General features: G+C 32.6%; 1 protein-coding gene across 1 annotated transcript; it reads right to left on the bottom strand.

The window, feature by feature from the left end:
- Nucleotides 1-851: 851 nt before the first annotated feature.
- Nucleotides 852-13698, bottom strand: LOC148280725 (cysteine-rich hydrophobic domain-containing protein 2). Its single transcript, XM_088227953.1, has 3 exons — nucleotides 13464-13698; nucleotides 7128-7338; nucleotides 852-3951 (listed from the first exon to the last, which is right to left on the bottom strand). Exons 1-3 carry the CDS (start codon nucleotides 13583-13585, stop codon nucleotides 3784-3786), a joined length of 501 nt encoding a protein of 166 aa, XP_088084079.1. The 5' UTR covers nucleotides 13586-13698; the 3' UTR covers nucleotides 852-3783.
- Nucleotides 13699-14168: the final 470 nt, after the last annotated feature.

Genomic DNA, 14168 nt, shown 5'->3' with positions numbered 1-14168 from the left:
AAATTTACGTCTCAAAAAATGGAAATAAAGTACTGTGAGTAAATAAAATAAATATTAAAAAATACTTTTAAGTGCCAACCAGGGCTGGTATTCCAAATGATCTTGCGGCCGTATTATCTGGTGTATTTACATACAAAATACATGAAAAAAACTGTTTTCTCGTGCCGCAAGAGTGGTTCAGAATAGCATCCCAGTACACTACAAAACGAACTTATCTACACTTGATTACCATCTTCAGGGTTTTCGAGAGCAGCCAGACACATTCTGGTTCTACTTCATACACAGAAATATATTCTTCATTCTGGCCTGGGCACATAAAAAATATAACAAAAACAAATAAATACTATTCATGTCTAAATTTGTTGCAACAGAGGGAAAACATTTTTGAGAAGAGAATATGTGAGTCTAGGCATTTACAGGGCTTATGACCTGTCATTGACTGGTTTAATTGGCCACTTTACACACTGTGTAACATTCACCATTCTGCCACATTTCCACATATCCACATTTCCTCAGCTCTTTCATCTGTTGACTTTTGTGAAGTAAAAGATCTGATACCTTTATCATGCGGGTGAGATTCATCCGGCTGAACCAATTCACCTACCAGGCAACGCCTGAAAACAATTTTTATACTTCTTCTTTTACCAGTTACTTGATTAAATAATGTTTTGAGTATGTCCAAATGTTTGCAGACAGGCTGGATTTCCTCCCTAGGGAGTTATTCAGAATAAAATTAATATTAAATTTGCCTGTCGGCAAACATTTGGACATACTCAAAACATTGTTGAATATTCATGTCAATTACTGGGTATTATTTTTTGCCGTATAAGGAAATGAAACAAAAAATCATCTTTTTCAATGGTTAAATTTATTTCACACAACAATTTTAATATTATCACCGGAGAAAATAACATATTCCTACCCAATATAAAAATTATTTTTTACAGTTTTTGGAGCAGAAAATTAACAGCAAAGCAAATGTTAATTCGGTTTTATTTTTATTGCAGTGGCAAGTGGTAATTATGTAATTTATGGCGTCATTCACTTGACTAAATATAAGTATGTATGTATATCACTAGTATTAATTTGACGCTAACCCTTTAATGTGTTCTTTCTATGTGGGGAGGACTTTATATAGCCAACAATCTCAGGTACAATTCTAATCATTAAGGTTGATATGCAAATCCTAAACAAACAATTCACTTTTTTTACAGAAAATGATCACCAGAATTATTGTTCAATAATATTTATAAGTTAATCGTGAATACAGAGAGATCTTTTATCACGAAGTATTATAAAAAGTATACGCGAAGAGTTAATTAAAAAAACAATTAAAGCCTCAAACAGCATGAAAAATATAATCAGAAAACATTTGTAAGCTAAAGCTTAGATAATAATAAATTAAAACAATTGTTTAGTCATTAACAAACATTTCATTCCTACCACAAAGTATCCAATAGCCTTCCCAAGAAATTTGTATTCAATAAATTAAGTCTGTAGTTGTTAAAGTTATCTGCATACATTACTATGTATGTATGTATGTACATGTAATTTTAATGTATTGTATATAATTTATTGTTGGCACACTCGCAGAACAATTGCTCTAGGAGTTACAAAATTATCATCAAATTATAAAAAAATGTATTAAACATGTAAAGATGAGCAAATAATCAAAAATCAATTTTACAATAGCATACACAAATAAAAATTACATCACATTTTTTAAACTCATTATTTGAACAATTGAAACCTGGTGAACACAAAAGAAAATAAAGGGAGGAATATTTATCCCAATTTTACAAGTGAAATTAAATCAAATCCGTTTTGGAATAAAGGCATGTACATAATTTTGTCAATAATAAAATATATATTTTTTAAGCCATTTTAACCATAAAACTTAGTTCTAGCTAATCTTAACTATCTAGATTAATTAAGCGTATTTACAAAGCGCTTGTCATCAGATAAACATAATTATCACTAATATACAGATCCACCTAACTATTCAATTATTTACATTTCCTATTTTTAAAGAGGAAAAACCCGATTTGTATAAAAGCATGCTTAAAATATTAGCAGAACCTTTTTATCTTGTCTTTTAGAAGCATCTTATGTAGCGAAATTTTAAGTAAGCTATAATAGTTACTGGGCTGGTATTATGAACGCAATTTGAACGCATTATATGCGCTATAATGTGTTAAAATTGCGTTCATAATACCAATCCTGGTTTAAAATCAGGTTATTACAGCAGCACATACATTGTATTAACAGTCAGCAATTGAATACTTGAAGTTTGAACTGTGATCTGTCAATACATAAAGAATAATTTATATTGCACATGTTAGGAAGAAGGTATGTTACCTATGTTTATTTTGTGTCTGGACGTATTTCTAAGTTAGACTATGGTAATACGGCGGACCCTTATGGAAATACTTTGTGTGAATTCATGTACACAAATAATGTATCTCGGAACGTTTTCCATCTTAGTTTTGCAGTGCTCTAGATATGTATCAATATTTGCAGTTTTCATACTATTTGCGAGGGATTAGGGATTAGACTACGAGAAATGAAACTAAATATTCTGTCTACACCTGTGTTTGAATAATATACATTCCTACACATATTGTCATGAGTATTCAACAAGTAAACCGATTAGAATATATTCATTTTTATGTTTGAAAAGAGTACATATAAGCCAATATAATTATCGGATACATTTCACACTAAAACATTTTAAGTGAATTTGTTTAAAAAAATCATCGCCAATGTAGTAAGTCAAATATTAGTTTCAAAACACTTTCATTGGATTATTGTTAGCAACCTTTTGACGTGTTCAATAAAATGTGACAAAAAAAGAGACAAGAAAATATTGGTGTTATTTCGAATGGGAGACATTTCCAGAAAGGCTAATTTATTGAATATACTACCATAGGTGTTTTAGAACAGAGACAGAACTTATTTCCATAGTGGATTTGTAACAATATGTCACAATAACATGTTAAAATCAGTCAACAAATTTAGTCTTTGAACTCCCTTGGCTTTATATAACCCAAGCACTAGGTAAATCAGAAACAAAAATCATTACTTCGGATCATTCCACGTTAACACTATTTATTTTAAAGTACGTAATAATCTCATGAATAATTAAATAATAATGCAGTAAAAAAATATAAGTAAATCTTACGGATGAAAAATTCATAATTTATCTTACAAGCAAAAATGTATCGTGATGCTTACAAATGAGTTATATTGCCTCAAACTGATTTTGACATTTTATTCTTATTTATATCAAGTATATTTTAATGTAATGCTGAATTTGCAGCATGATAATAAATCAACTGTATTATGTTATATGAATTTAAATCAGTTCACAATCAATTCCATTTTATAAAGAAAATTACATTTGAACATAAATTCCTCAAAACTAAAAATTTCATATGTACAAGATTTTAAAGCATTTCAAAATCAAATTTTGAGACAAGTTTCACATAAAGCACGCATCAGTCTACTGCGAGTTATTAAAATTTAAAATATAAAATAATGTATAAATTATCTAAAATAACGTAGAGAGATCTTGGCGTACAATAATTAAGTTAAGTGTAAATTCCTAATGTTTTCTGCAAAATACCTAAATTCGTATTAGAGCTAAAATTCTCGCAACTCCTATTACGCAATACATGAATGTTATAAAAGTTTGTCTTAGTTTAGAAATTTGGGAGTCGCAGATGCAGGGGTCAACCTATGTATAATTTAAACATGATTCTTGCGCATGTTCCATAGCCCAGTTTAGTCAGGCCTGTAGATGGGGATTTTAGGTATAAATTCTATCAGTAGGACGTATTCCATCATGGAAGAGGAGTCGCAATGTTGCTTCGTAAGTCTCCATCGAAGGCCCAGTTTATTGTACAAGTGACTGTTTTCCCATTCTAACAACTTGTCCAGAGAGTTCTTGGCCTGGAAATGAAATAAGTTACATCTGAGCTCATTTATTATACAAAAATGTTGCTTTTGACCATATACAATATGTATATAAATTCAGCCAAAGCCCAAATATAAAGTTTATACTAAGCGGATGACCATATTTTTATTGAACACAGAGATCATCACAATTTCCAGATAAAAATAGTAAAATGATCAATTATACTAAATGAACTAATATCCCTTTTTGGTGTAGCGAAATTTCTAAAAAATATGAAGGGTCCACTGCAATAACGATGAATGTCGATAGACAAAAAAGACCACCACCTTGTGGCATAATTTCTGTCAGGTTAGATCTTTATTTAACTTTAAACTGGAGTCTTCCATCAATCGTTTGAAACTTTCAAAACTACATTGATAGGACATCTATCATTATTGCAGTGGACCCTTCATGTGTCAAAATACAAGAAATTGGACAAAGATAAAAATTAAATACGGTTTTTAATTTTAACAAAGTTTTTTGATTCAAATATTAAAATGTTTACAGGTACATAGTTATCCACATAAGATATTAATGCTGCGACATGTTAAGCTTGTCTCTCCGCATGGCTTGATGGTTAACATAAAATACCATAGAGTATAGTTAGGATTTAGTTCTGGGAACAATATTGTACAATAATAGAACATTTTTGCCTAATCTTGATCCACAATGACTTGAAATAAAAATAATAAGTTTGTAAAACAGGGCAAGACATCAACATGTAAAGTTTTGTAGTGATTTTAAAATGATACAGTAAAATAGAGCATATTAATGAGAATGCTTCATAATTGCATGTTTGCAGAGTTTACGATAGTAAACTAGGATTCTCTGTAATGTTAGTTTGCTAAAAAATTGAATGAACTCAAAAGATAAGATTATTATGCATTAAAAACGCTTCAAATGAACGATATATACATGGTGTTTCGGGCCAGACTGCAAAATTTTAGAGGAATATTCTTCACGGTAAACTAAAAAAAAAATCCTTACAAATTTTTTCCAAAATTATTTTTTGTTTTATTATCTGAAAGTAGAGTAAATCCTAATTTCTCGGACTAGCATCCCTTCTATAAACCCCTACCCCTGCCCTAGCCAGCCGCTTCCCTTGTCCACGTCCGGTGCATATCGCTTCATTGGTCAAATATGTTTTTAACCTCAATTTTTTTTTGGGGAGGGGGGAAGGGGTCTGCGCAAGGGATGCTAGTCTGATAAATTAAAGATTTTCTCCAAGAAAAATAAATTCATGAAAAAGAGTTTTTGGAAAAAAAATGTTGGGATTTTTAAAAAAGTTTACCCTGAGGAATGTTCCCCTGAAGTTTCGCGGTCTGGCCCTGAAGCACGTGTATAATTCTTGCAGTGCAGATGTAAAACCTAAATCAGGCAACTAAATGTATTATTATAATGATTTCTAACTGCAAATAAACATAAATAATTTTAGGCTTATATTATTTATTGACAATATCTAATCGATTTCTATTGTAATTAGGTAATAACTTAAATAAAAATTACTACCTGCATGAATAATATTATTTATATTTTAAGAGTAACTTCGAGGTCATAAATATTAACATTAGTTAAACTAAAATAAGTTATTGGACTGTAATAAATATGCCATTCACAAATCAAAAATATGATTATTTGCAATGGTATAGATACATATTTATGGGAATATTTTAAACATTTATTATAATGCTTGCCTGTACACCTAGATTATATTATTTTGAAGTAATACTAAAGCTAATCGTAAAGATAATCTGTCATTATGATTATCTACAAAACCATTACTAATCAGTGATTATTTCTAATCATAATGTTCTTATCTTGCAGTAATATCACACAAAATACTGTTATACTAAAAACGTGGGAGGTACCTATTTTACTAATTTGCATTTTTAGAGCAATCCGCTTGTAACAATTTAACTAAATTTATTTTTTTTAAAAAAGTTTTGCATCCTGCTCGAGAAAACAGGCACGAAAACAGTTAAAATGTTAACAACGATCTACAAACATGATGCTTTGGGGAAAATGCAAGTGTTTCAGTGGTTTTCCCATTTTAAAAGAGGTAAAATGTCAATTAAAGACCAACTCCGCTCTGGACGTCCTTCAACGGCCCAAATTGACAAAAATGTTACTAAAATTGTCCAAATCATCCTGGAAGACCGACGACAAACCACCAAATAAGTTCTGCAGCAAATAAGAAGCTCAGCGTAGCGATTTTTAAGAGAAGATTTAGGGATGAGAAAAGTAGCTGCCAAATTTGCTCTCACACATTTGCCCCCTCTATGGGGCAATTTTTGACCAAAAAAGGTATGACCGCTATGCCCCACACTATTCACCCAATCGAGTCATTTTCGAATTCTTTTTATTGCCTCTAATGAAAAGATGCAAGAAAGGATAGCGTTTTGCCAACGTTGAAGAAAAGAACGACGGAGGCACTGTCAAGCATCACGGAATACGAATATAGAAAATGTTTCCAGAACGGAATAGAAGATTGGAAAAATACATTAGCTCCGAAGGAGGGGTTTTTAAAAAAAAGAATGAAATATTTAAAAAGAAATATTGGTTCAGTTTTTTTTTGGGTACCCCCTTGTATACACGGTGTTTCAAGATCAGACCACGAAACTTCAGAGGAACATTCCTCATGGTGAACTTTAAAAAAAAATCGTAAACCCTTCTTTTCGTATTTTTTTATAATCTCAAAATGAAGTAAACTCTTTATTTCTTGGACTAGCATTCCTTTCACAAACCCCTACCACTCCCCTACACAGCCGCTTCCCTTGTCCGCATGGGTAAAATAGGTTTATAATCTCGTTTTTATGGTAGTAGAGGGGTAGGGGTTTGTAGAAAGGATGCTAGTCCCAAAAAAAAGATTTATTCCATTTTTAAATTATAAAAAAAAAGGATTTTTTTTAAAGTTCACCATGAAGAATGTTCCTCTGAAGTTTCGCGGCCCGGCCCTGAAATACCACCGTGTAAAAAGAGGTTCCAGTACATTATTTCTGTTTTGTTTTACCTTTCTTGAAAAATTTACACTTGTTCTCTGCAGCATTTCAAATTTCCGTCGACATGTTTATATGAAAACATCAGTTGACCATTTTTCAGCTGTCTTAACCTCTCAGACTTTTATTTTTAAATGTTCTATCATCATTTGTTCGATGTAATAAACAATACTCACTCTTTTACTGAGGCATATGACCGGCCAGAGTGAGCAGCCAAGTGTACAGCAGCAACACACACAGCCGCAAAAGAGCCACTTGACATTGACGGGAAGTGTCTTCTTCAGGACACTGTTTACTCGCATTACCGTCCCCTGGAACTCCTCAGGAGCCACCCGGGACTGCAGCCCGGGGGGGAACTCAGCGCTGAAGCGATTGCTGAGACCAAACCTGCAAAATAACTCATATTTTTATAACAATGTGTCAGGAAGTAATCCTGAACAAATAGGCCTTTTATAATATATACTTCGTACCCTGTTTCCAACAACAGAAAAAGTATTTTGTTTTTTTGATTCAGGTACGTAATACGTCACTCGTCATTCAATTTAGAAGCCTTACGATTTACCATTATACTAATATACTTGTAAACTCAATGTAGGGCGTCAGGGCTAGACCAAACTCTTGGCCAGGCCACATTATGTCATGGTTAGGTCGTACTGCATCAGGATGACCCTGCACACGGTTGGATGACCCCGCACACTCTCGGTTAGGCCACATCACGCCTTGGTCAGACCTCACTTTGTCAGGGTCAGGCCGCTCCACATCAGGATGACCCCGAACATGTTTTTTAGGTCGTCCGGTTTGAGAGGACCGGTTGCGATCCAATGCACACCCCCGCACGTTTGTGACGGCCATGTACGGTTCGAAAAGGCCGTTAGCGTGCAGTTGACTTCCACGCACGCTTCCCGATCACCTCAAGCAGATTGCTTGACCTGGCTTCATACCTCGCCACTGGACCCTGAGCGCATCCAGCCATCGGCAGCTCATGAACGAACCCCTCACCAGCTCCGGTGACGCGGCCCGCAACCTCCACCCAGGCCGCGTGTAGCAGGTGGCCTCCTTGATGTTCTGTTACGCCACAGTGTCCATCGTATCAGATAAGATCTGCGTTTATTTTCATATTTATTACGCTTCGTGTAGTCATTTATCTGGTAATCACAGCCCCGGCTGGTTTAATTCATTCTCTGTCAGTCATAATTTGTACTGTTTGGGCAAAGAGCCGTCAATGTAAATCCTACTAACCAATTGCTCATTCCTGTTTAATTGTTCCGCCTTGTATATTTACCAAATGCACACGACTACAATAAATTGTTTCTTGTACAGTAAACTCGTTTTTAATAAGTAGATAGTCCCCCTACGACACGAGGAATACAGGAAAAGAAGCTGTCCACCATCAAAGTAGAAAAGTCTCATGCTATGCTATTGCTGCCTGAGCCAGTCGTTAAGTATGATATATATATATGTTCGCCCCCTTTGGCCTCATGACTGCCGGAGCACTAATTTATATTACTTATCAAATGTTTTCTATGTCTACCAGTTTCGAGATATACCTGTCTCTTCATCGGGATGCTAATTACGCCAACATGCAATAGCCACAATAGTAGTTGCCACGAAATATTTTTTTAAACAATTAAAATGAGAGTTTCTTGTCCTTCAGTTTATGTTGGAAGAACATAAAAAATATATATATTTGTGTTGAAGAACATGAGGTGTCTCTACAATAACAACTTTTCCGAATTCGCAAATCACCTGATTAATTTGAATCATGACTTAAAATAAAGACAGAGGAATTTAAATCTTACATACAAACAACAAAAGATTGTAAATAATATGGGAATATTTCACATTAGAAAGGCTTTGAAAAATAATGTCTCTTTAATCAATAATCCAATAACCTTTCAATATAGTCCATTATACGATATTCCATTGTAATGATCACACCCCCCTTCTTTTTTAAAAATGAATGGTTCCACAGTGGGATGAAATATATGGAAAATCAGGCATTGATGAAATACCGGCCGAACTTATGAAATCGACAGGGAAAGGAATTACAGACACTTTGTTTAAAATGGTCCAGATGATTTATGATACAAGAATAATGCCAGAAGACTTCAAAAATGTCTAATTGTTACTCTTCCTAAAAAATCTGGTACGCAGAAATGTGAACAGCATAGAACACTTAGCTTAGTATCTAATGTCTCTAAAATATTGACTAGTATTATTTTGCAGAGAATCGAACCAAAAGTTTAGGTCGCTCTTACTCGAGACTGATTTGGAAAGGGAATGGGAACTAGGGGCTATACCGTCTTTGCAAATAATATTGGAGAAAATATTAAAAACAAACCAAAACTTCCATATTGCCTTTGTGGGTATAGAAAAAGCCTTTGACAAATTAGAATGGCAAACTCTCTTTGAGGTGATAAAAAAAGTAGGGAGAAATGTAGAGGCAGGAGAATTATATCTGCGCTATATTAAAATGAAGCTGCTGTAATTGCATATGAAAATGAGAAAAAAGAAGCCAAAATAAGACAGGGATGCTTGCTGTCGACAGTACTCTTTAATAGATATATACAGTGCGCGATAAATTCAGGGAAGAAATGAGTTCTAGAGAGGGTGTTAAGATACATGGACAAAAGATATACATAATAAGGTTTGCTGATGATATGCCGATTCCTAAAAGTGAACAAGAACTCACAGAAGCTCTGACATCCAGGGAGAATGTACTAAATAATAAATATAATATGAAAATAAACAGGAGCAAAACTAAAATGATGACTGTGGCCCGTGATGAGCAGCAAATAAATGTAGTAATGTTAGGAGTAACTCTGAAAAACACGAAAGAGTTTGTGTACTTTATAAGCAGGATCACTTGGGATGGTACAACAAAAAGAGAAGCCAGCTGCTTCATACATCAAGCCAAAGCTTGCGTTTAACAAAAGATTAAAGATTTTCGCGTCAAACAATATAAACCAAAAAATCCGCTAGCAACTTGCCAAGACATATGTATGGAGCATATCGATGTGCAGTTGTGAGCTATGGCGCCTTACCGAAAGAGATAAAAAAAAGACTAGAAGCCTTTGAGATGTGGTGTTACAGAAGAATATTAGGAATTTTCTGGAGAGACCACATCACTAATGATGAGGTTCTCAGTAGAATCGAAGGGAAGCATCTGATCAAAACCAGCTCAGAAAGGCGAGCCCGATGGATTGGCCGCATTATGCGCCATGAGGGTCTCCTGCATGACATAATAGAGGGCATGGCTGAGGGACAAATCACAGAGAGCGTCCCTGATGGGAGTATTTAAAATAAGTGTGTAAGGATTTGAACTGCGCCTCATATGTTGAGCTAAAGAATCTAATCCCCAGGATTGAGACTGCTAAAAGAGAGACTCATGTATTTCAATTTAAAAAAAAGGTAAAATAACATAATATAAATATTTGTGAATTAATTAACAAATAAATAAATGAAATATATGAATAATCAAAGTATTTAGAAAATAAGTAGATAGTCCAACAAAAAATATTATTAGGATTAGATAAAAAAATATTTAACATTTAAAACAGAATGACTATTTCTTGAACGCAATTCGTTGAGTCATCGTTTTAAAATTACGCAGTTTTTTCATAACAAAAATGTTAGTCATGGAATATTAAGTGAGATACATGGGCCGGAGATACATTATACTGAAACATTGTATTATTAATTTGATAAGCAAATGCTACTTTAAATCAAGGGTAAAACATTGACGATAGTGACTTTTATTTATATAAATAAATGTGGAAAGATAAAACAAGCAACATTTTTATGATAATATTTGTACAGGTATAGCGCAAGTATCCTTCGGACAATCGATCAGCAGAACTTCTGTATAATGTTTACGAAAGGAAGCACATCAGTTTCTGATACCCTGTACAGGCACATTGCACTAATAATCTTACATATATTATAATCACACTGCAATAGATTGAAGAAAGAAGAAAAAAAGTAAATTTAGTTATTTTAGTTTGGCATCAGGAGCAAAAACAATAAATAATAATACCAACATAGATGCAGAACATTTTAGAGAAGGAAATATAGAAGTCTAGGCATTTACAGGGCTTATGACCTGTCATTGGCTGGTTTATACTTTAGGCAAATTACACAATTAACAGATCTGAATTATCTTTTATTGATTCTATTCTAAAATTTGAGTTGAAGCACCATAATTTCAATTTATTTATTCAATATGTTTATGCACATTACAAAATATAATTTTAAGGCATAAACACATGAAAAATTAGCAATAGAATTTGAATGTGAAAAACAGAAAAATGAAAATACCTAATAGTTAGAGTAAAAGAAAGCTTTCCTCTCTAAACTTCATTTCAGTAACATGAAAGATGTTGATATCCGAAGAGATATGATTAAATCGTTTATGGATTTATTTCATAAATAGTACACACAATTAGATGTTTTGGTTTCAACTGTGACCTAATTACTCAATAAATAATCTAACTTATTAATAATTGATATTTTATTTGAAAAAACAATTTGCATAAGTTAGAAATAACACAAGACCAAATATTTACATTATTGTGTAAGAGCGCGGGTATTTTATTTACTTTTAAAACATGTTTGATTGTTGAATTTCGTTACTGAATAATTCATTGCAAAAAAGTATTTTATGATTCATATCTATTTACTGCTATCTAGTATTTCTGGAAAGTAAAAAAAATTGCCATACTTGGGTAACTTGTTTATTATTCCCTAGAAAAAGTACAAAATAAATCATTTATCGAAAAAATTGAGAAAAGAGTTTTAAGAAGATGTATGAATGTAAGGAAGTGAGGTCTGCATGCAAAGTCTGAGTGATATAATTTTCTTTCCTCTCCCTCTACCCCTACAGAGAAGCAGAGTGATGGTTTGTTTGTTTGAATGTATTTTTTATAAGAATGCTCTATGTGAAAATCAAATAAAAAGTAATTCTTTAGCTTTTTTAAAAATAGGAGTTAATTTTATAAATTAAAAAAATATTTGTCAAGTTGTAAAAAACCTGATGCTTTAAATGTAAATTAAAGCTAAGCGATGACTTTAATATAGATGAGTTGTTAACTTTGAACAAATCATGCAATAAAGCCAGTTTACAAAAATTCTTGAGTAAATAATAAAGTTGTTTTCTTCTATATTGTACCACAATTCCTAACAATAAAAGAGTAATGACCTTACTACCAAAAGGCAGGCACTGACCTTAAACAAAGCAACACGAAGAAAGGACAAACGCTCAAATACAAAAAAAAAAACAGGAATACCGAAAAAATGTATGATTATATAATAAACAAACATGTTTTACGATTTCTTTACCTTTCGCTTGCTGAAAATCTATGATAGATCATACGTTTAAAGCTTCAATGGTGCAAATTAGTTTCCTCTGCGAACTATAAAGATAACCTGATATTTTCCGCAGGTACTTAATGGTGCATTGAGCACTACAAATGTAACACTAGTTGCAGTGTTATGTAAGTTGTTTACATTCAGATATAATTATCAGTTTTAGACTTCAGATACCAGTCCAGGCCCTCAATTATAATGACACGGAAGAGATTTAACAATGTCAACTCAAGTGTTTTATCCCTTAATTGGGCAACTGACAATAATTGTATACTATAATACTAATTATTTGTACATAATTTTTAGAAAATTTAAAAAAAGAATATAGTTGCCTTCGTTGGTTACATAGTGCAAAAAAAAAACGGTTTTTCATTCATACATAAATATAATATTTACAAAACTGTTTGTAATTTATACTAGTGAGAATGTTTTACCATAATTTAAACGGTACCAACAAATTTATAGAAAATTTAACCAATTATGTTAATGGAAAGGGATTTAATTTAATTTTAAATACAATTATTAATATTTACAAAATAAAACCATAAGACACATTAAGATAAGTAGAAAAATTCATACCCAAAATAATAATACTCGTTTTCTCAGAAGAAACAGTATTATTCATCTGTCAAGTTTATTACGACATTGACGCAATAGTGTAATTAATATCAGTGATGTTAAATTAAAAAGATATACGTAAAATTTATTTAGAATATTTGTTTTTTTAATTGAGTAAATGATAGTTATCATAATTATGACATTTCCTTGATAAGCTGACCACAATAGCGACTGTGACAACTCGTGGTCAATGAAAATAAATAGAACAAAATATACAGAACGCCAGTAAGTAAATTAAAATATAATGTATAATGGACAGTATAACCCTGACCAACTAAAAAATAGTGAAGTTTATAATTTGGAATATGAAAACAAAACGAGAACTAGAGTTCATCACTGTTTATTGACAAAGACACCAGACAGCGGAAACATCAAAAATGGTACGCAATAATGATTTTTTTTTAAATACTCCAAATGCTCAAAAGATAACACGTAAGGGTAAAACACATAGTCAAATCTCGGAATAAAATCAAAACATAACATCGACCGATTACTATAGACAGAAAACAAAGAAAATGAAATTTTCGTACACTGTCATATTCCCAGCTCCGCGGACAACGATCGGATCAGGCACCATCGTGACATGAGTATCCTCAATATTTTCTTCATTCTGAGTTTCTTCTTCGTATATCGCGTCAAAATCCGCCAACATTACTAGAAATAATACGAAATCAAAAAAATCACAAAACACTATCGCGTTAGGACCGACTCATCACTCATGGCCAACTTGCAGTCTACAAACTTAAAAGTTAAAGGGAAATTGCTTCCATTATTTCATGTCTGCTTGGTGCTGCCACATTCAGAATACTAAGCTAGGACACGAACCAACCCACTTGAAATGCACTAGGAACGTAAATACTTCAAAGTATTGGCAAAACTTGAATGTAATTCCTCTACCAACCAACAGATGCCACATCTCTACCTTTTAAAAAAAAATAACGAATTAAAATAATGCAATGGTTTTAATTGATTTATTTTTAAATTAGCACTAACACAGATCGAGGAAACCAACAATAGAGGTGAATTTTCCAGAATACGGAGGATTGAGAAAAATATTATTTGCAATCTATTTATATGTACGAGGATCATCGAAATTCGAACCCGGAACCCACGGGAAACAAAAGTCTTGACCATTCACCACGGCACAAGGGTAGGAATAAAATTATATTCATTTATAAGAAATAACAAGATCATTTTTGAACAATAATAATGATATCCTCGTAATATTCTAAAGT

The sequence above is a fragment of the Micrasema longulum genome, unplaced genomic scaffold (genome assembly GCF_059751315.1).
Source record: "Micrasema longulum isolate JH-2025_06_02 unplaced genomic scaffold, ASM5975131v1 h1tg000548l, whole genome shotgun sequence".
NCBI classification, from domain to species: Eukaryota; Metazoa; Arthropoda; class Insecta; order Trichoptera; family Brachycentridae; genus Micrasema; species Micrasema longulum.
Note: the sequence above shows the minus strand (reverse complement) of the source record. Positions and strands in the feature narration are given on the sequence as shown.